At 38.8% G+C, this 23,469-nt stretch overlaps 3 protein-coding genes across 4 annotated transcripts; 1 reads left to right on the forward strand and 2 right to left on the reverse strand.

Annotated features, from left to right (window-relative positions):
• Positions 1 to 3,560: 3,560 nt before the first annotated feature.
• Positions 3,561 to 9,225, reverse strand: pcyox1 (prenylcysteine oxidase 1). 2 transcript variants are annotated; one of them, XR_008323466.1, is made up of 8 exons: positions 9,108 to 9,225; positions 8,731 to 8,875; positions 7,147 to 7,353; positions 6,868 to 7,042; positions 6,535 to 6,746; positions 6,262 to 6,414; positions 4,786 to 6,175; positions 3,561 to 4,679 (listed from the first exon to the last, which is right to left on the reverse strand). XR_008323466.1 is itself a non-coding variant. In XM_053339660.1 (7 exons), exons 2-7 carry the CDS (start codon positions 8,840 to 8,842, stop codon positions 5,505 to 5,507), a joined length of 1,530 nt encoding a protein of 509 aa, XP_053195635.1. In that variant the 5' UTR covers positions 8,843 to 8,875; positions 9,108 to 9,225; the 3' UTR covers positions 3,561 to 5,504. The 2 variants fall into 2 exon arrangements, 1 of the variants encoding a protein (XP_053195635.1); XM_053339660.1 differs by having other exon boundaries at positions 3,561 to 6,175.
• A 1,244-nt stretch (positions 9,226 to 10,469) lies between these two features.
• fam136a (family with sequence similarity 136 member A) lies at positions 10,470 to 12,891 on the forward strand. The gene is made up of 3 exons (XM_053339663.1): positions 10,470 to 10,685; positions 10,900 to 11,040; positions 12,129 to 12,891. The coding sequence occupies exons 1-3, from the start codon at positions 10,599 to 10,601 to the stop codon at positions 12,315 to 12,317; spliced, it is 417 nt and encodes a 138-aa protein (XP_053195638.1). The 5' UTR covers positions 10,470 to 10,598; the 3' UTR covers positions 12,318 to 12,891.
• A 1,327-nt stretch (positions 12,892 to 14,218) lies between these two features.
• gmcl1 (germ cell-less, spermatogenesis associated) lies at positions 14,219 to 22,980 on the reverse strand. Its single transcript, XM_053339662.1, has 15 exons — positions 22,659 to 22,980; positions 20,767 to 20,953; positions 20,530 to 20,649; positions 20,334 to 20,430; positions 20,140 to 20,237; positions 19,913 to 20,025; positions 19,727 to 19,792; positions 18,925 to 19,009; positions 18,739 to 18,829; positions 18,509 to 18,649; positions 18,116 to 18,185; positions 17,902 to 17,977; positions 17,652 to 17,797; positions 16,723 to 16,810; positions 14,219 to 16,618 (listed from the first exon to the last, which is right to left on the reverse strand). The coding sequence occupies exons 2-15, from the start codon at positions 20,944 to 20,946 to the stop codon at positions 16,478 to 16,480; spliced, it is 1,512 nt and encodes a 503-aa protein (XP_053195637.1). The 5' UTR covers positions 20,947 to 20,953; positions 22,659 to 22,980; the 3' UTR covers positions 14,219 to 16,477.
• Between the last annotated feature and the right edge of the window lie 489 nt (positions 22,981 to 23,469).

Genomic DNA, 23,469 nt, shown 5'->3' on the forward strand with positions numbered 1-23,469 from the left:
TAAAGTGAATTTTCAGTGACCATTTTATTGATCTTACCCAAATTGCTCACAGCCTCTGTAACTGCTTCATGGTCCTCTGGAGAGACGTTGAAATGTACTTTGAGTTAAAACAGGGACTGCAGTTCATAAATCCCATTTGGCTGCAATTATTATCCCTAATGCTAAATGTTTTTACAACTAACAGCATAAACTCAAACATATGTGCACAACTAAAGAAAAAGTAACTTTCATACAGCACAACTTAAAGCTCATAATGTGGTGTTTGTTTTACTACAGCTAGTTGTAGTATTATAGTGTAGTGTTACAACACTTACCCCGCCTTTGTCTCCCTGTCAGAAATAACAGGGGCAGAAATGATGAATTAATGAATGACTTAAAACCTAAATCTAAAACTGAAATCTTAGTGTAAAGAGTAACCTGCTCACCATCTGCTTCCTCAGAGGACTCAGACTCCGACTCTGTGGAGAACATTTCACATGGTTGTGGTATTTTACATAATTTTGAAATCTAGTCTTACAAATAGAGTTGTTTAAAACTGACCAGTTGTTGCCACCTAGAGGGTGATATTTGAACAGTAAAATCTCTCTTACCCTCATGGGCTGCTGCGTCAGAGTTACCGCCTCCCACTGCTGGAGGAGGAGGATTTCACAGTTATGTAATTTTGAATCTCAGGTAAAGAAGGATCACATGTTGTCTGTTTAAGCCAGTAGGAGGTTTTTACGCACCTGTGTTGCCAACCTCAACTTCATGCTCCTCCACTGTTGAAATAATTTAAAGGGTCATTCTGACATTTTACACATGATCAATATGCAATCAGTACTAACTGTAACTTACCAGATCCATTTTGAGCAGCCTCTGTAAAGACAATATTTGAAAGATTGTATAATCAGCTGAACCTGGATCAGCCATTATTAGTATTAAATTAAATCAAAGGTCTTATGGTTGCCCTCACCGAGATAGCGCCCATCTTCATTCTGCTCCTCTGTAACTGATGGGCGATGAAACAGAAAAACATTTAAAATTCTGTTCCCAACACAATAAATAAATAAAAAGGTATGTTTGCACTTGAAGTCACCTCATTTTGGTCTACGGTCATTGCCCCGAACTTTGGTCACTGGGTAAGAAACTTACCGTTCATCTGAGCAACTTCACTCTTTTGAGCAGCCTCAAACTCCATCTGATCTGAGGGGGACAAAGTGATAAAATGATTCTTAAAATGAGTTCTTATATTACTGATAAAGAAACATTACACAAAAAATACAAAAATAAAGAAAACAAACAACAACTAAATGATTGAACTGCATCGCTGTACAAAGCATCTCTGAGACAGTAGTGGCTTTAACATACTCATGAACCAGCACAGATTTTCTTTTAAATAATATATCATTGAATTATTCAAATTCCTAATGTCATTTTAAAACAATTAAACAACACAAGAGTGAATTTCAGGCTATAATTGGACAAATGCACAGTACCTATTTTTTGCAGTTCAGCAAGCCCATCTGCAAGAAGATAAGTTTTAATGCAACTGTCATCACCATTATCATTATTATGGCTATTGTTAATCACTGTTAAGATAAATAACAATCATTTCTCACCATAGGGAACAGCTTTTTCCTCTTTTTCTGTGGATTCCAGAGATGCAGAGAGAGCTAGAAGTCATGACGAATACATCAGTCAGGTTTCAAGTAATTACAGAATAAACATAACTGAACATGTACATATGCATAGAGAAGTGAAAGCAAACACAAAATAAAACAGACTGGAGATGTTCCCAAGCCATGTTGAACATGAGAATTCCACAACTTTTAACCTCTCAGCCTCCATCACTGGAGAATCACCACATTTTTATATAAAATCATTTTCTAATTCCATTAAAATCATGAACATTTAGTCTTCTTACCAGACTGAAATGCTGCCACAGCAAGGAAAACAAATAGCGGCACTAGAAATCTCATCTTGGCTCCTGGTGTGGATGTGGAAGGATTTCGGCGTCACCCTAAACTCTTTGTGTGTTGTTGTCAGTTTGCAGCCTCTTATATCTTCAGTCACATCACATGTTTCGCATGGACAGGCGGCTCTGGTACCATTGTCCCTCCCTACCTGAGAGGACAGCTGGGTGGCACATCACCACACAGACGTATCCTTATTCAGGCCATCAATGCCACCCATTGTTGGCTCTGCAGTCACATGGGCCTTTATTTGGGATGTTACTGTGTCTGTGGGACAAGTGGGACTCCATGTATCCCAACTGAAAACAATCTCCGTTTCCTTTTATGGATGGAAACGGTGATTTCACCGTGCAGCCTTGGCATATGAATGATGGGTCACAATGGAGCTCAGACAATTCTTCAATTAATAGCAAGATCAAAGAGATGCTGGTGTCATTTTGGCAACGCAGTTAATTAACATTTTAGCCTCGTCTCCTCGGTCCTGAATCTGTCAAAACATGAGAAAATCTGAATTTTAGATGATATATAAAATTGGAAATAAGATCAAAACAGTTGTGGTCTTTAAGGCCATAGCACCAATTGTATTAGGGCTTAATCAAAAATAATTGAAACCGACATTTAGAAACTTTAATCATCTTAATCTTGCTCATGTCAATTAATCGTGGTGTTCACTGTTGCTATGACAGTAAAGGTTGCATATCTTTAAGGAATTTGAAAACTTGTCTCCAGTGATGATTTTAACCCAAACCATGATCTTTACATAGTTCTAATCAAGTAAACTAGACATTAATCACAGCGTCACACCTTAAAACATCATTATCTTCACTCCCTAAAGATCCTCATGTGTGAGGGCAGCAGTGGAAAATACAAAACAAAAGAAACTGTGAAAATACATAATTTTTCATAAAGGGTGGAGATAGTCGTTCTTTAATCATAATCGAAGTTAAAAATTCAATTAATCATGATTTTGATTTTTGCCATAATCGCACAGCCCTAAATTGTATCATAAAAAGCTAGATCTACAGATGGGTGACAAAGTAATGGAAAACCAGTACAGGTCTGTATGCTTGACACCTACAGTGAGAGGATCTGGTGGTTCTGTTATGCCGTGGGGGGCATTTTGCTAATGTAGCTAAGGTCCACTGGTCTCCTCAGAGGGGAAACTCAATGCAAATCAATACAAAGTTGTTCTGAGTGATCACCTTTATTATGAAGAAAAAGGGATCTCCCAGGATAACATTGCCACCACCCAAAGGACACTGTTATGCTGTTGGGGGCATTTTGCTGGCAAGGATTGGGTTCAGTTGTCCTATGATTAAACATTTCTACACCTATGAGATATTTTGGGCCTTGTTAGACAACACTATCCACCACCATCATCAAACACAATAACGTTCATTCTTCCAGTAGAGGTCAGAGACTAGAATCAATCCAGAGGTGCATTGAAGGGGTTCTGGCAGCATGTGATTACCCAACACCTTATTAAGAGACTAGTTTCTTCCCTTCAATTTGTCATCCATCTGTATATGAGTGGAGTATGTTTTGAGAAGTGATTCAAACATAATTTAACCAGTCTTTAAATGAATACAAGAAGAAAACAGACAAGATCTCATCACTTTATTGTGATTGTAAACATTTTTAAAACAACTATACTCTGGGAGATTTAAGTATTGTTTAAAATCAAATCAAATGTAGTCAAAATGTTTTATTTGTTAAAAAAGTCTATACTCTTATTGTTTTTTTGGTAATTGCATGGGTCTCATCAATTAAAGTGCACTATTAATATGCTACAGTATGTCCTGACACACACTCAAGCTAAAAATCTAAAAAAAAAAAACACTTCTAAAAAAGCTTAAGAAACTATTAGCAAACTACCACTTCTTCCCAAAGTGGTTGATGAACATTAGAGTGGTTTAGGTAGGAACAGTATTTTTAAATCATTACATCTGGTAAACATCAGATCCAATAAATGAGAAGTACCAAACAGGTTAAAAGAAGAGTCTTCCCCACAACAAAATACAGAAATGCATCCAACTCCTTCTAGCTGGGTCCTGCTGATCAGACTTCTGGCAATGCTCAGTGACACAGGAAAGGAAAAAATTTTTTTTTTAATTAAAAAGGGAAAGTAATAATAATTTAATAAAGACATAAAATCATTACTTTGATGTTAATTAATTCAAGCAAAATCACAATTTGTACACATTATCTTGGGATTAGACTCTCCAATCATGGTTTTGTGTATTTAAGTAGTAAAAAAAAAAAGTTGGACTCATGAATGCTTTTCATCAGTGACATCAATAACATCCACTTTACTCAGAAATCTTCTTGGTTGGCACAACTCCCTTGCTGACAGCTGCCTGTACTCACTAACTACACATACAGTAGTCTGTTGAGGAGGTAGAGAGACTCGTCGGAATCATCGGAAGACACAGGAACATCTTTACATTAGCGAATACTACGCAGGAAGTTGGCCAAAAGGTGACAAAGGTTCTTAAAGGTTAGCTGTACTGTGTTCATAACAGCAGCAGGGCACATTAGGGGGGAGGGGAAAAAGACACTTTAACAGACAAAGGAACACTTATGTGTCTACCCTGCAGTCCAGTGTGGTTCACAGTGATTACAAAATTCAGCACAAGACAATGTTGTTCCACCTTTTTCATGTGATTTGTGCTGCTGTTGCTGGTGATGCCTTCAGGTTTCAGTACTGAGAATGATGGCCTGTGGCTACTATTAGGATTAATAAAAAAGGATAATTCATCTTTATTACAATACAGGGTCTTATTTTTAGAGTTATGTTCATCCTTCCCATTGTATAAAGTAAGATTGTACTCACTGAGTTTGCTGCTGAGATCTAGGTCTCAAACGTCCAGGTTAGACAGTTCATTAGGAAAAGAAAAGAAAGGCATCAATAAAATTATTAACTGTATGTTGTAAACATCCATCACAGTTTTCCAGGTCTTTTCTTTTGTTTTTTCATCCATCATAATTTACACTGGTAGCATATTAGAGAGGGATCTTCTAATGGCCAGTATGAAGACTATATTAAGGAAAAACTGTATTAATACTCATTTGGGTAACTGACTGTTGTTTTAAGACAGCCTTGAAAAACTGTGAACCTATCCTTTAACAAACAACCTTCTAATTTAACATTTATCTGCACACGGTTTTCCTGTGCCATGATGGATTATTACCAACCCATATAAAATGATAATCAGGCAAAACAGCTGCATTGTTTACAACCTGATATTCATAACTCTTGTCCTTCTATCCCTGTTTGACTTTCTTGTAGTGTTATCACTGATGTCCAAGATCTCAGTGTTTACTTTTGTGAGCATGTCACCAATAAAATAAAAATAAGACCCAAGTTGTAATGACACATGAATTATTCTTTATGTTTAAAGAGGGCATAGTACCCCAGATACCTGATGAAAGTGTTGGGCTTTCCCACGACAGGAGTGTTACAGTTACAGTGCAGCCTGTGTGTATCTGTGTGGGTGTATAAATGATAGTGTTTTATTGCATTTGGTTCTTATCTCAAGTAGTTCTCTCTCCTCAAAGTTCCCCTCTAAGGCGGGTGTGCAGGTCCTCCTGGTCTATCTTGCTAACCTGGTTGTGCCAGCGGTGGTGTGCCAACAGGGCCACGTTCCTGGCAGAGATAGCGCTCATCTCCATGGCGCTAGCTGCCCACTCCACAGCGTTGAGGTAGTACAGCCGGTTGTGCAGGATGAAGGGGGGGGTCTTGCGGTGTGGCGGGCGGTAAGCGGGGTAAGCCAGCCACTTTGTCTCTGACACTGAATCCCAGGAGAGGAACATATCGTGAAGCTGCTCCTGGGACAGCGAGTGTTGGGAGAACACCTTCCAGACTTTGTTCTGGCTGGCAGGGGGTCGCTTGTAATTTGGAGGGATGTGCACAGGGTCGAGAGAGCTCAGGCTGTTGATCAAAGAGCCCTTTGAGTCCGTGGTAAGGACATCAGACACCATGAACTCTGAGGCCGGCTCTGTGGTCCCGAGGTAGGACATGTTCAGTACACCATGGACCAGAGTGGAGACCGTCTGGTGGTAGCGCCCAGGGTAGTGGGACGGGATTGGAGGGGAAAAGCCTGAGAAGGTTATGTCAGACTTCCCCTGGTGAAGTGGCGTTGCTATTACCACTATGTCATACAGAGAGTGTGCTGAACCTGAGTCTCCAACATAATTGACCTCATAGAAGCTGGTTGTGGTGCCTGAAAATTAGAGGCAGAGGAAGTTAAGATGAAATATTCAAAAATAAAGAATAAGACTGAATAAATACACCTGAATTTTACGGTACCTGTCTTGGATGGGCGAACTTTGACTGATATGGAAGTCACTCTGGCAGAGATAAGCTCACTCTTGCTGTGATATAGCAGTCCTGAGCACACCCTCTTATTGCCTCCATCCGCTGCCCACAGGCCTGAATCTGCCCCCGCTAATGACACAGCCCCTACATGACGAGACAAGCATGTCAGCTCTATTTTACAAGTTTACACCTTTCAACAAAAAACCTTGTATATTTAGATATTTGATGAACCAACGAAAAAAACTCTTACATTGAGAAACATACCCACAAAGCCGTTGATGCGAACACTTTGGCCATAGTTGACACGAGTGATTGGCGCAACAATATCATTAAGGAAGATCTGCGAAAATCCTTCACCCATCATGGTTTCCTCCAGGGTTTGGTTCATCAGGGTCAGAAAACTATCGCCGCCCATGGCATGCAAGAGCCTCTCCACACTGGAGAACGAGTAGCCATACTGCTGGTACTGGTAAATCCTGGGAATAAAATGATTTACATTATCATAAAGACAGAAGTGGGAGCATCAAATACGTTATGATATTATGATGTTGGTATTGGTTTAAAGTTATTATTACACAACAGAAAATAAACTCTCACCTCATGAATTTGTCCAAAATACTCTCCACCCACATGTGCATCCGAAGAAAACTAAACCCGTATCGCCAGAGCATGCGTAAGAAATTTACAATAAACCAATCACTCTCTTCAAATGTGAGCTCCTTTCCATCAAAGATTGCCATTTTAGAAGGGACGTCTTTCCTCGGAGGAATACCTAAAAAAAGCACACACAGCAGAAACAGATTTCTAACACACACCAGTTATGATTTTAACTACTCGTGTGTTTGTGCAGTCTATTTTAAGAAACTGTAACCTTACCTATTTTTTCAATAAATTCCTTCATGTGTAGATTCAGAGGATGAATCACAGCACCTCCCGTCTCATATTCATAATCCCCAATCTTCACTGTTGCTAATCGGCCGCCAACATTTCCAGGTTCAAAGACATCGATCTTCACACCAGCTCCAAACTCCTTCCTCAGGTAATACGCTGCAGCTGTGCCACCAATGCCTGCTCCAACCACAGCTGGTAAAAGGAGTAAAGAAAACAGAAATCAGCTAATTTCTGACACGCTTATCTCGTCTTCTTAAAGTTATTTCATGCATTCAGTGTATTCAGTGCAGTCGGAGTGCATATCAATCAATTTATTCATCCTCATTTCCTACTAATAAGGAACACGGAAGTAAGGCTGGGCAATTAATCGAAAAATAATCAAAACTGACATTTAGAAACTTTAATTGTCTTAATTTTGCTCATGTCAATTAATCGTGGTGTTCACTGTTGCCATGACAGTAAAGGTTGCATATCTTTAAGGAATTTGAAAACTTGTCTCCAGTGATCATTTTAACCCAAACAATGATTTTTGAATTTGAATTTTTCATAAAGGGTGTAAATTATTGTTCATTAATCGTAATCGAGGTTAAAAGTTCAATTAATCGTGATTTTGATTTTTGCCATAATCACCCAGCCCTACACGGCACACAATACGGCTCACGTAGCATCATTTCTTATTTTAACGGTGATGCCTTCACTTCACTTCAATAAATACAGTTTGACGAAATACACACTTTGAGCTACAACAATTAGTTGAATAATCGATTAGTTGATCGACAGAAAAATAAATCAGAAACTGCTTTAATGATCAATTCATCATTTTCCTGCTAAAATTCTTTGGTTCCAGCTTCGCAAGTGTGAATATTTTCTGATTTCCTTTATCCTGAACATCTCACGCTTATAGACTGTTGTTTGGGACATTTTATGACATTTTATAGACCAAATGACTGATTGATAAATTAAGAAAATAACAGATTCATCGATAATAAAATATTAATTAGCTGCAGCACTATACGCATACATAAATTAATTTCTATTTGACTATAGCAAGTTTACTTTTTCTGACATGTGTCAAGATCAAACCAAGAAAAAAAACAATCACATCAAACAATTGGTCATTTTTCATTTTGACTTGGACAAATTGGACAAACTTCCCTCTGGGAAGAACTACAGGAAGTGTATCACCTGTATAGGGAGTATTTTTTTATTGTAAATCCCATTTCCCTGTTGAGATCACATAGCATTGAGTGAGTTAACTAACAAACAGCAATTCACGCAAATCATGGTGATGACTTTGGTCAATTTTAAAATAAATTTATTTTTTCTTAACTTGACTGTGTTTGTCAATAATAATAATGTATTGGGTGAAGTCACAGTGAGGTCTCTGCCTCAGAAATATAATGTGAAACAAGCCTCTCCATCTTCATCATGCTGGGGAGGATAATTGCTCGACTATCCTCCACTGAAACAGATTTAGACGCAACAGAATGAATAAAGGAGGTAGACTAGCTGCACAAAGGAGAAACTGATTTGTTGTTTGTTTTCAGATACACACTGGCACTGGCTTACCTATCTTTTTGGGCTGATCTTGCAGCCCAGGAGCTGAGGCTAGACTTCTACTCCCAGTGTGCCAAAGTCCCAGGAGCAGCAGTGCCCTCAGTGACAGGTTTTGTAGACTCATTGTGGGAATTTAGTGCTCTGCAATCAGGAGCATCTGTACAGGAGGAATAAACATATTATAGACATAATAGACATATCAGCCATGTGTCTATCAGTGTGTGGTCAAAGGTTAAAGTCACAGCAGGTCAGGCTTACGCAAAGAAAGACAAATAAACAACTGTAATATAATGAAGTGTTGGACTCAGCTGTACAATATCGTGTCTGTCTAATATTAAACAATAAAAACGAGAAAGAGTGCAGAGGTAAAGTGCAGAACTTAGACTCACTATTTCAGAAGTGAATACAGGTGGTGTGCCGATCCAGAAGTAGCTTTCACAGAGTTGTCTTCACCGTAACACTTCAAGTTAACTTTACTGCTCGCTAAAAAGTCCCCCTGTCTGATTAAACATGAAACTACACCGCTGACAAAAGCCACTTTAACACCAAAAAGTGGCAAAAACTAACTAAACTTGTTAACGGTTGAGTCACGCCGGACCGCAGTGTACGCATGCGTTTACGTCGCTAAATATTGAGACACACTTCCGGGCAGGCACTTTTTTGCCTAGGATGGCGAAGTCATTACCCGCCCTACTATATTCAGAGGCAGAGTAGGGCGGCTAATGACTTCACCATGCTAGTAAAAATATTCCGAGCACGTTTCTGCTTCATCTTCTTTGGAAAAGGCAGACTAGATGCTACAGTGGTGTATTGGTGCCCTCTACTGTTTGTTATTGATGTTCATTTTAACATTAGTTATATTTTATTATATATCACAAGCAATACTGTTTCTTCCTTTTAGTCCAGATACACAGGTTGAGTGTCTCCAGCTCATAGCTCCAGCTACGTCCAGGTTTCTGAACAGCTTCCTCTTTTATTACACTGGAGGATGTGTCTTACTGTCACTTATAGTAAATGTGAGTGTGGCTTACACTTTTGTCATATGGCTGGTGTTTTTCATGGATACTGACATGATGTATAAAGGAGGTAATTTCTTATAAAGCAAGATTGATCTCTCATTTGAAAATGTATTCATTAGTAGATTTTGGATAAATAAATAAAATAAAGATTTTTTTTCAAAAGTCAAAAGGCATAGGCTTAATTGGTACTGTGACAACATTACACACCCACGTGTGCTCCAAATAAGTGTATGTCATGATTTATTTACAACATGTAAAAAATAAGATATAATAAAAAAATAATTAAAAACAGCAATATATGTATTCAGTGATATGTTAAATATTAAATAATGAGGGGAAAAAACCCTCCTGAAAAAAATCTTAAAGGTCTGACTTCAGATGTAACCCCTTTTGTAAACATCAACATTAATTTTATTACACGTTTTTGCTCAGTAACTGTAACAGATTAGTTACATTTATTTTGTAATTACATTACGTAACGCCATTACATGTGTGATCAATGACTCCCCATCACTGAATAAAACTCACCTAACACCCTAACTTGTGAATCCTGTATAATGTCCATAGACTGTATAAATAATGTCTGATTAATATCTGTTAATTAGCCTATCGGATCCGGACTATTTCACTTTATTCTCTTCTCCCACACAAAACGGAAGAGGATTTTATTTCCCTAAAACCGGTTACGGAAGAAAGGCGGAAGTGACGTTATCCGTCTCTCTTGCTGAACCATGCTTGAATGGAGGTGACCTTAGTTACTATCAATTAGTAAAGCGAAGGTATTTGGCGCCTGTCCCACTTGGTTTACATGCTGTGTACTGGTCTTGAGTATTTGTGAAGACTTGAGCAGGACCAGCAGAGATGGCGGAGGCTCATCAGGCACGAGTTCAGAATGTGGTCGAAGACATGGTGCAGAGTCTGGAGAGGGATAACATCCGTAAAATGCAGGTAGGTGTCCATCTGTGCACCCTAATCTGCACCACGTACACTGTCTGTGCGTGCAATGAGCATATGCACCAATCACATGTTCCTATCTGAATGTTAACTGTGTGTGTGTGTGTGTGTGTGTGTGTGTGTGTATATGTATGTATGTATGTATGTATGTATGTATGTGTGTATGTGTGTGTGTATGTGTGTGTGTGTGTATGTGTGTGTTTTGCAGGGTCGCATGTTCAGGTGCAGTGCAGAGTGCTGTGAGCGCCCCTCGGACTCCATGTCTCAGGTGCATCAGTGCATCGACAGGTGTCACACTCCTCTGGCCAAAGCTCAGGGACTTGTCACTTCAGAGCTGGAGAAGTTCCAGGTGAGGGTCCCTCACGACACTGCACCCCAGTGTGTGTGAGATTTTTTGTTTTTACCCAATTGAATATTTTAAGTCATTTTTAAGAAGAAATGTCTAAATTCTCTGCCATAGTTTCTCAAATATGGATATTTTCTGGTCATTTAAGTCCTCGTCTAGTTTAATTTAGCATCATCCATAGTAAAGGTGTTATAACCTCTATTAAACTTGCCACACATAATATTTAGCAGTTGAAATTTAGCTAAAAATTCAACTTCACTATGATTGTTAAGAAGACTAAATAAGTAAAATATACTTTGCTTTGTTACTGAGGTTAACTACCTTATTGTGTATTTGATCTCATTGGAGTAATTTACAGTTGATCATTATGTGGGGTTTTTATTGAAGAGGTCACTCTACAAGTTCAAGCATCGGTTTTCTTGAGGAGAAAGCAAAAAATCATACACGTGCAGCCAAGTTACCAATCAGTAAACTACTTATAACATTAAAAAACAGCAGCAGCAACTACAACATAAAACCCTGGGTTGGACAATATTTCAATATTATCATTCATTGGCTTTCAGAGGAATAATATTGATACTTTGATACGTGATACAAGGGCGGCAACCAATTAATCTGTTGATAATTTTCTTGAGTAATTATATTTAGTCCATAAAATGTTAGAAAGTAGTGAGAAATACCTGTTATGGCATTTAAGATCCAGTGATGTCTTTAAATGTTTTGTCTGGTCAGTGGTCGAAAATCCAAAGAAATTCAGTTTATTATCACATATGACACAGAAAAGCTTGTGTTGTTGATAATTTAATCATCTAATTGTTGCAGCTCTACATGATCTATTTTAATCTGTGGTCTAATTAAATGATTCTGTAATGAAAAAATAACAGCAGTTATTAAAGATTTTATTTTATTCATATTAACCCCGTAAAGCAATTTAGTTCATTTTGTATTGTAAAAAATATTGTACTTTAGATTTCAACCATTGGTTACATGTGACCTGGAAAGTCCTCTTAAAAAAAATCTACTGGCAAGTCTTGTTCACCTGCAGCATCCACATGTCCTAAACCCTGCGTCCTCCCCTCTTTGCTCCTCAGGACCGTCTCACCAGATGCACAATGCACTGCAACGACAAGGCCAAGGATCTTTTTGACTCTGGCGCCAAGGAGCCAGCCGTGAAGTCACTGATGGAGCGCTGTGTGGGTAGCTGTGTGGACGACCATGTAAACCTGATCCCCAGCATGACCCGAAGAATCAAAGAGAATTTGGACTCTATACAGCAGTGAAAAGCAGGATGGATTGCTGAAGTCTGTCCTGTAGACAGCCTCATTACACACATATACACACACACAGCAGCGCAGAGTACATCAACTCAGCCAGTTTGACCAGTTACAACCAAAGTAGATGGATCTGGAACACCATGAAAGAGTAGAGAGTTTAAAATGGATAATGTGACACTAAGGCTAGGCTGGAGGTTGTTGATCTTGTTTTATTTGTATTGCTGCAACGAGAAAGAAATCTAGTGATACAACTGGTGTCATCTGATGTCACGTTGTTGTGTAGAAACAAGATCCTGGCTCAAAACTGCTTCAGAGACCTGTGTTAACTTTTTAAAAATGATAACTGAACTCACTGCACATCTGAGCATCAGATTTCAAACTTGACAGTACACCATGCAGTCGAAAGGATTTGGATTTGTTCATGTGTACGTCTTGAACATCCTGTTTGTTTGCAGGATTTGCTATTCAGTCGTTCTTATAATTAATCTCTGATGTCCTATCATTCATCAATCTTTTTTTTGTGTGTAATTTTTGAGTTCTATGAATGTTTGTATCCGAATAAAAAGTGATATAGATGTAACTGCTTTTGGACTGATTCACTTCCATAATATAAAGAACATAAAGGCTCAGCTTGCAAGTATGGAGCCAAGGCAATGACAAACACCAGTAATGATTTTGTTTCATGTATTTTAATGACTGCAAATGAATATTCATAATATATACAATATACTGTACAAGAAAGGCAACACTAAGGTGGAAGAAATATAAGAAGTAGTAAACACCAGTGTAAGCCTGATTTAAATCCCACAAGCTATTTAATTTGTCCAAATCTAATATACCATTGATGTTCATGTAGAAAATGTTGTAATTTCACAGCTGAGAATAAGAGGCAACAGATGCAATACCGTTAATATAGTGTAATTATATCCATAAATAATGAAGTAGCCATAGTATCTTTTTCTGGTATCAATTAAAAATAATAGGCAAGCCGCGTGACTGGGATATCAAACAACCATGTGTGTTATAAACTCTGATAGAAGACTACATTCTTGTTTTAGGTCCTCTGCCAGATTATTGATGCAGAATAACAAGTGACAGACTGAACTCGCTCCAAATCGATGTAGTTGGGCAGAAAGCTCTTTGCTTGCCAGGATTGCTTTTACTTTAACTGGGCAACATTTAGTGAAGGAAATGGCTGCTGAATTATAATCACACTTCACTGCAAAGAAACCAGAACAGAAACTGGAGAGGAGCCAAATGGAAGGTGCTCAAACAGCATTTGGACAGTCTTTTAAAATCTTAAAAACTTGAGTTTCTTTGTAAATGCCTAAATATCTAACAGCCAGTTTTGGGGTGACTGTTGGAAATGCTCTGACTGGTACATCGCCTAAGATTAGCCAGTTAATCAACCTCTTTTGCACTCTTAATAAAGATGACGTCAAAAATAGATCCAAGCCCAATCTGTGCCCTTCTGCAGAGAATAAACCGCGTAGGAATGATTGTTTAAGTTTTTAGCAATCGTCTAATGAACGAAAATGATACACCTATGCAATAAAGGAATAATAATTACAAGATTAGTCATCACACTCTAGTGATAATTATGCACAGTGGGAGTCATCTGGTAGGATCCAACAGAACATAATCGCTGAAATCAAATTACCAGACAGCTTTTTCCAAATATATCAAGAACGTCCTGATGAATGTCACCAAATAGGAGGTCAGACTTACACATGGAGACTGGAGATTGATTAAAGTGAGCATGAAAGGACATTATATTTGGAGAAAAATCTTTTTTGGCAGATGACAGGATCAGTATCTATCAAGTACAAGAGCCACAGAAGCATAAATACAACAATAACTGTACAGCTGCAGTAAAGATTTACATTGGAAAAAGAGATAAGATCATGTGATAGCACCACAGCCCATGTGGATGGGCAGTTTTATTGGCAGTTGAGAATTGAATACACATTTATTTTTGCAAAAATAAATCCATACAAATGAAGTAAAAAATAAATAAATGCCAAATAAAAACACCTTTAACTATAAACGTATGAATGACTTAGTAAATGTCAGCTTTACAGGTCTGACAATCCCCACATTCATCAGTTTTTGTCACAAGATGAGGTAACAACAGATTTCAAGACTAATAATAATGAAATTAATAGTAGAAATGTATACAACAACAAAACTGCACAGGTGATTCATTTGGTGATGAGCACAGATTAATAACTGTCTAAACAGGAAGCAACTGAACTGAAAAACTTCAACAAAAATAAATGATATTTAACAGTGTAGCTGGTTAACACCTCAGGAGGTCTCAAAACCTGACATGTTTCAACATTTCTGTGAAAGGCTGGTGATAATAACCGGACTGTAAACTGTAAATTAGGCTGATGCACAAAGAATCCCAGAGCCTCATGTTGAATGAAGCAACACTACAGGGTTAAGTTTGGCTTTACGGCCACACAATGCTGGTTCATTGGGAGGATGTCACATCACCATGGTTACCAGTATTTGGGCTTAGCTCATGTGGTCACACCACCGGGCTGTGCAGTTACTTGTCTCATTCATGTCAAAGTTTTTGTTCACATCACATTTTATAAATATTTACATTTTGCAGCAAATGTCATTTTAAAAAAGTTAAAGGAATACATGATACTTGGGATTTTTTGAATGTGCTGATGCTGTTTTTACTTTTATTTTACTTATGAGGAGATGGACAGAAGCTGCAGTGGTGTAGAATATGTGTTAGCATTGTGACAAGTTCAGCTTAAGACTGGGCAACCAAAGGGTTAAAGAGTGATGAAATCAAAGTGGAAAAATCCATTTTTACTGCCATCTTTCAGTTGGTTTTTCACAATTTAGACATTCCTGTTGGGTGTATTCTTCAGCTGCACCCCATTCGATCGTGCTGGCCTGCCACTTATTAGCATCATTAGCAGCAACTGTGGGCATGTTGGCAGGTAGGATTTCAAATCTCTGATAATCACACAGCAGCAGGTGGTACAGATGCTGTGGTGAACTTGAATCTTTTTACATGTTATTTTCATTGGCAAACACTGTAAGTTACCTTACAGTAATGCGGCAAGCAAAAGAAATATCACATTTACTTGCAGCATAGAGAATAATGTATATAGTAATAACATATTTCACATAAATCAAATTCAAACCTAGATCAAAGCTAAGCATCATTCAGTCAACTCTACTACAGCACTACATTCAAGTCAGCACAAACACAATGTGCCGTTTTGTTTGCCAATCAGAAAAGAAGTGGGAACCCCGCCCTCCCGGCTCAAACCAGCACTGCGCCAATCAAGTTTTGGTGCACACCTAGTAGCAGAGCAGCCAGCCCCACCTCTGACCCGACCCAACAGCAAACGGAAGAACAACAGACATCACATAAAGGTCAGAGTAACAATAGATTTTCTGCCAAACCATTATTCTGATGCAGAAGTCATTTCTATTTTCTGAGACGGTCCGCCGAGTGATTGAGGAATTAAGATTAAGATGTTTGTTGAGGTGTCTATCATCATCATATGTGGGTTTACATTTGGAGGAAAATCCAAGGGTGATGTCAATCCACCATTTCTGTTGCCATGACTGCATCTGTAATCCAGTCGAGGTCATGGAGGTGTGACAGGGTCTGATGCCAGCTTCTTGATGATGAGACTGTTTTTAAGGCCCAGGTTTACTGTACACACTGATGAACCAATTCCAGAGTGGCTTCATTAACATAAGTGTAAAGTCACACCCTTCCTCGCCTTCAATCACCCGATTAATGCCTTTATATAAAGTTCTGAAGTCCATAACAGATTTCCACTGTCTTTAAAGAATTGACAGTTGTCCATCTTGAGGAAGGGTCCATCAACCCAGTGCAAGTCGTTGATAGCAGAGATCCAATGAGGACTGAAGCTGCTGTGAAGGCAAAGGGCCAACCTAATCCCACCTGGCCCATTTATATGTAGCCAATTCAGAATGTGCCCAAACACTGAATACATAGATACACAACATTTTCCCTTAACACCTCACTGAGTTACAGAGCATGCAGACGATATGTCCAATGTCAAAGTGGTGTTAAATGTGGCAGTGGATTGTATAGACAAGTTTGTGTCAGTGTCTCAGTGTTACCAGAGGAATGGCAGCAGTTATTGGCTGTTGAACAGGCATCAAGACACGCTGCGGGTGCTGCTCTCCGGTTCTGGGGAGTCTGGCCGGTGGTCCGACTGCGACGACGTGTAAAGGAAGTTGCAGCACACGTAGAGGGGGAATGTCAACAACCGGCTGTCCAGGTTCATCACCACATACTCCTGAATGATTGAAGGGAGAGGAGGAATTATTAAGCAAGTGTTAGATCAGCATTTTTTTGCAGGGTAATGCAGTGACATGTGAGCCTTTTGCAGCGCTCACTGACCTGGTCTTTCTCGAGGGTGAGAAGCTGGTAACCTGTCGAGCGACTGCAGACCGGCTTTCCACGAGCATCAAAGGAGGCGAGACGTAACCTAGAAAAATAGAAAGAAAAGAGCCAAAAATAAGTGAAAAGTTTAATTGGAATAGTAATTACACTGAATTCATTATTCATTATCAGTGCAATAATACAATCCAACAGTTCCCACTTCTGTTGCATTTGAACTCAAATATGTATATTTAAAGTCTGTGTAAAGTAAGAATAAATATGTGTGCTGAGTTTGACATACCACAGAAAAGTGTGTTGTTAACAACCCTTCCAAATCTGAATGATTAAATTAGGCTTCAAAGTTGTGTAAAAATCAGCCTCTGTCTTTGCTCACAAACACTGTGGGCGTGCCTGCCGAGTTCGCTGAAACCCCGCCCCCTACCAAGTGTGACATGTCAATCAAAGTCACCACCTCTACCCGAAACATGGACGCTATGTCTCTTTCTGCTGCTAGCTCGGCGGCTAACTCAGCTAACTGGCTAACTGTAGACTGTATTGGTAGTAGTGTTAGATGTGTTAAAAATAACTTGCCACTAGGCAGGTTAACCACTGAGGAAAGCGGCCTCTCAGTCTTATATAGTAGGGGAGGGGCCAAGCTTTTTGGCAGGCTCAGAAAATCAGGAAAAATGAGAGGGTGAGAAACTCCCACAATTCAGTACTGCATAGTTATCAACCTTTTCACATGTTTTCTGTAAGCATTTTCCAACATGTACAATATGTTTAGAAGTAAATCAATTAATTGTCTTTCCTCGGAGTTTAACTTTATTTCCAGTCTCCATTTGTTCAAATTTTGTGATATTATATCACTGAGTCTTTAGATAGTTTAAGACTATCCTAGCAGATGAGTTAGTTAAATGTTCTAGGTTAAGGTTGAAAGCACTACTGACCTGTATGCCAGATGTCTCCGAGGTTGCAGACTCACAGCACCCCCACATGGCTGACTCAAAGTATTCCTTTTGAAGAGTATGAATCGGTTTGTGTAGGTCACCAGCAGGTCAAAACCAAAGTTAAAGCCTGTCCACCGCCAGCAGTACTGTGGAGAAGAAACTGTCACTAATTTTCTCTGCAGATGTAAAATGAAAAACATTTACTGTATGGGAGCTAAAGTTACTCAAACACTGAGACTGTTCTACTCACATCTCCATCTTTTGTCAGCTTCCTGCCGCACCTCATGCTGCTCAACTCGAACTCGTCTTTGTTAGCTTCCTGGGGACTAATGTTAAACAAGTGCTTTTGTCAATCCCACATTAAAATCATATTATAATTCATAAAGTTTTTGTGGATATACCAAGACTTAAGAAGAAATCTGAAGGAGAAATATATTAGTGCACTACTAGTTTCAGGTTCTCACCCGTTATCATTGTCAAATTCTGTCCGCAGCATAGCAAACCACTGGTTTTTGTACACTGACATTAACCAGTCTGGAATAGAAAAGATGAACAGAAAATTATTGACAGTGCTTAAAACATAGAAGAGACTGTCAGTAACAATGTGATTAAATTAGTTTACTAAGCTTTGTAGTTTGTCTTCAAGTTTCTACTTAATTTTAGCAAGCCTGTCTAATTCTTAATACAGCTCATGATGAAATAAAATGACCTACATGTAATTGGACCCAGAATTGATCAATCAAGTAACATTAATGCAAACTGAATTTATGTAATAAAATCCTTAAATCTAATTATTTACTGTATTCAAAACCACTTTGCAGCTTTCATGAGTTTATGTAGACACAATCGCATCTCACCGGGGGGCAAAATGTTGTCTCTCTCCAGGATGCGTGCAGAGGCAAGGTCGTTGATGATATACTGCAGACGGACGTGTTTGAACACTGAACAAAAAGATTCCCCTTCCTCCGTGTTCAAGAAGGGCTCTTTCTCACACAGATCTGCAGACCATGGTCAAAAAGAAAATGGAGTAAAGCATCTGTGCGTGGCGTAATAGGATACTATTTCATAAGATGTGGCATTACATTACCTGTCCTGCGTTTGCAAAGCCAGGCATCAGCATCAGCCAGAAGCTGTTTGATGGGTCCGTCCCATGATGGATTGAGCTGCAGAAACATCCACTAAAAAGAGATGGAATTATAATGGGAGTCAATAAAAAACACTGAAAATACAGCGTGTTGCTAGAAGTGATAAAATATTTAATTTATCCATGTACCTTCTTCAGAGCGGTGTACACATCCATCTCCACCTGCATGACAAACAGGTCCGAAGACTGGATGAGCTGCTCCATCACGTCTGCCCTGTGAATGCAGTGCAGACACAAATAGTGAGTACATGTTAGACAATATATTTACAATGTTTTATATTAACATAGTTACAGCACTGCACGCAATTGAGACCATTTAAGCCAAAGTTTTCTCCAATTAATATCCAATTTAATTGTAAAAGTGAAGAAGAATCAATGACTGGTTTGATCATTTTAATTAAATATTGTCAGTGTAGGATCACTGCTTTTGCCTCTTCACTATATGTCTTGTGGATTGTGTTGTTATCTTCAGGAGGCCCATTGCTCTTCTTCTCTCTTGGCTTATATCCAAATGAGGTAGAAGCTCAGAGTCTTAGGTGTGGGGACCCTGGGTAAAGTGTCAAGAAATCATTTATGACCTATGGCCCTTGTTTTGGGGTTGTATGACCAGTGTAGGATGTGCATATTCATACATGTTCTGCTCCATGGTCATCTTCTATTGGGTAAAATCATATAGGCTGATACCAATCACAGATGATTTCTTTGTTCTCTTAGATACTATAATAGTTTAGGCATGCTCTTTGCCCATTGAGATGAGCTGATGTCATTCTGTAGGTATGCCGTTTCCTTATTGTACAGTAATAATTGTTTAATCTTCAACCTGGCAGTCTATAATTGTGGTAAGTGTTTTATAGTTATATTATTTAATGAAGATAGCCTATTGTTAGATAAAGGCATAAAAACTGAAGGATTATGAGTTGAGTATACATACCCGAGTTCTTTCATTAAGTCAACATTTTGGTGTGTCATCAGGTTGTTGAGAAGCCACTCAAGACACCTGCAGGAAGAGATACACAAACACAGAAACAGTATTACGTAAATACACTATGGAAATGACACTCTTTACTATTAGTGCTCATTATTTTAAAAAAACACATGAAATAGATAGGAATCTGACTTTTTCATGACTGAATCCAAGCCGTAGATACTAGCACAAGCATAGTAACCACACACAGTCTTCACACTGATGTTTTCCTTCATTGTCTCTCCGCACTGCTGGATCAAGCCATCCTGTCAACATTAACAAAACCACCAGACTTCATTCAGTGTATCATATAAATGCATTTATACAAAAATTAAGATTTACATTTGAAACAAAATCTGACTTCTTTTCAATTTACTGACCAGTTGTAGCATACAAGCAGCGGCAAGTATACTGACAACCCTGCTGGGCTTGATCAGAACATCGTCCCGGTACAAAGATCCAAACACGACCTGTAGGGCTACACACACAGAACAGTCCAGTGTTATCAGTAAATCACAGAAACAGATCAACCAACACTGATGACGCCTAGTTGCTGTGACTGACATCGTCTCACCTTCAGTGTCGATGTTCTGGTCTGGGATCTCCAAACTGATTTCCATCATGTTGGACTCCTTCCAAGATCCGCTGAACATGCTGGAGAAATACCCTGACTGCCAAAAGCAAGAAAGAAGGAGTATAAACTTAAGTTTTAGAGATAACTCACATGAAAGATTATATCACCGCCTGTCCATGTGGTTTCTTTTTTTTACCTGGCACAGGTACACTTTGTGGAGGTTCCAATCCTGTCCCAAGGCACATATACGAATGTCGCTGTTTTCCCCATTCAAGAACAAGGTTTGATAAATGTATCGTGATGTACTTTTCAATTTCTTCCTGTTCACATTTAGAAAACACAGACAAAACAGACAAAAAGCAAAGATGAGGCAAAATATTGACAGGTTAAAATGTATTTGACACTGACTTGATCATTGGTCTGTTGATCACACTTGCCTGCGAGGTGTATCTAATATGGCGTCGTCCTCCTCTTGCTCACTTTCGCAGTCACACTGGGCATTTCGTTTCCTTTTCTTACACTCACATCCATGTTTGCGACTGGAACTCGTGCCCTCTACAGCCTCCTCTGGTCCCTGAGAGGGGGATTGAAACCTGCTTCCCAGAATTCCCATTTTTAGTCTGTCAAAAGGAGACAAACACAAACACTGGTCAAAAATAACAGGAAAGCTTTACTTTATCTTGACAACACAGCTACATCGGTCAATATAAATCATTATCATGACAGAAGATATTGTTTGGGACTTTGGCTTTTGTAGTAATGTGATATAGCTTGAGGTCTTGTTGTTGTTTTTTTGCTTGTTTAGTTTATTACTCTGTAGGCGTGCAACTAATGATGAAGTTAATCCTTTTTTTGATTCACAAGCTAGAACATGAGAATGTTTGGCTTTTTCTTTTCTTGTTAAATTACTTAAATTAAAGTTTATAAAAACTAGTTATCTGTCCGGAGACCAATCAGTTAATAGACCTGTTTCATGCATAAACATACGAAAGAGATTGTACCTAACAATGTGATGACATTTGTTTACTGCTTCATGATGAAATAAGATAACTTAGAGACAGGTGACTAATAAAAGGAAAAACCAACATAAAGTGTCTAAGTAAGGTGCTTCCAAAAAATATTCTTTCATTTGGTGTTTTTATGATGGTGGTGGAGAGCACTGTCTAACATGTGGGCCCAAAATCTCTCATAAGTCTTCAGTTAAGGTTGTGATCTGGTGACTGTGAAGGTCAAAGCATACGATTCACAGTGGTTTCATACTCATCAAACCATTCAGTGACATCTGATTATACTATCACTTTATCCACATCTCTGTAGACCAACTTTCAAATGTGCATTCCTCTTTGTAATGCGGGGTTTATGCACTACAACCCTATTATAATATCCCTATCTATGAAATTGTCAATGACTGTTCTTGCTGATACAGTCTGTTTACATCCTGCATTAACATTTTCAGTCACATGAGGAAAAGTTGTTCTTCTGTTTTTTCTTACATATTGCACTCAAGCACGAGTATCACAGTCATCAAACGTGCACTGTTGATTCACAATTTACTGATGTATTTCCTGTAGATCGAAATGCAGATGTCACTTTTGTCACTGTACACATAGAGACACAAAGTTGTGCAGTCTTTGTGAATGAAGCTCCTACCATCTGTGTCCCAACGATGAAAACTTTTACAAAGCGATCTTTTTCTTTTGCCATCTTAACACAAAATCAGAATAATTGGGTCTGCTCAGCATTTTATACATGCCACAGAGCATGGTCGGATGTTAGTTACTTAATTGTACCAAGGAGTGCAACTGTGTGGAAGCATTTTATATTTCTCATCTCATTTATTCTGGTTTATCCTTTATTTGTCACCCATCTGTATAACCCCGTTTATTATTGTATGTTATAGGATTATCAATCAGGTAACATTAAAGCCCATGCAAACTTAATTTAAGCCAATGATTAAAATAACTAGTCATCATATCCCATATTATTTAGGTATTTTGCACATAAATATTGAAATATTTGACTTAGTCTATGTCAACATGTCCAACCAGAGAAATGAAAAGTGCTTTCGCTTTCATGGCATAATTTTAAATTCAAATGTGCAGGAAATGGCTGATTAAAATAGATGAAATGTGCTAGTTAATGGGGGTAAGAAAGGTTATCATCTACCCATCTAACTGATAGAAAGGCAAACAAACTTTTTTACTATTTTAGAGTCTCAGCCCACAACAAAACAAAACCTGAATGAAGTGCAAGTGGCTGCATTTGTCCACACCGCATCTGCACACCACATGTATAGTCGACATGAAATAACAACGACTGACTTGCCTGACGATTATCACAGGGCCAGCAGTGGGAGATGTTAATTTGAACAGCGGTTGATTATCTCAAGTCAGTCCTGCAGACAGTTGACGAGCCAGTTGAGGATGAGCTAACCTCAGAGCTAGCTTAGCTGCCAAATTCACATCCAAAAAACAAGACGAAAACAGCAACAGCTTCGCCTCTGACAAGCTGCTCCTTTACACAAGCCACCAGACAGCACTACCGTCTTCGGTCCCAGTTACATTTTTTCCCTTCTAAATTAGTGCAGATATGAAGCCAGAGGCAGAGACTGGTGTTTTACTGCCTTGAAAAACGGAGGCTGCTGCTGTTGTTCTTCTTCTCTCGGTGCTTAAAAAGTAACATTTCACGTCACAGGTGGCTGCTTCACTCACGGGCGCCACTCAGTGTCAGACTGAGGAATTACATAAATCGGTCGAAAATAATCACACAGGACGGGTTCATAATGTCTCAAGTCTTTTAGTAGCAGCTGAGAAACACACTGGAAAGTTGATCCAGTACACAGCTCAGTCAATCTGATGCTGATGGACATTCTATTTCTGATCACGTCGTATTCATTAGAGGTTTAAAGACTAAAATCCATCACAGACCAAACACCGTGCTTACAACTGAGTCGCCTTGTTATGTGTAGATGGTCATATCCATTCCTGTTATTGCATTTCTGACTTACTGCTGCAATACAAGGTAGTGTTATGTGTAACATGCATGCATGAGAAACTAGCTGAGTCACATATTTTGTTTTAAAGTGTCATTAGCCTAACATGCATGCAAATTTTTGTACCTCAATGTTGTCTGGCCC

Source organism: Scomber japonicus, chromosome 19, assembly GCF_027409825.1.
Source record: "Scomber japonicus isolate fScoJap1 chromosome 19, fScoJap1.pri, whole genome shotgun sequence".
Lineage (NCBI taxonomy): Eukaryota > Metazoa > Chordata > Actinopteri > Scombriformes > Scombridae > Scomber > Scomber japonicus.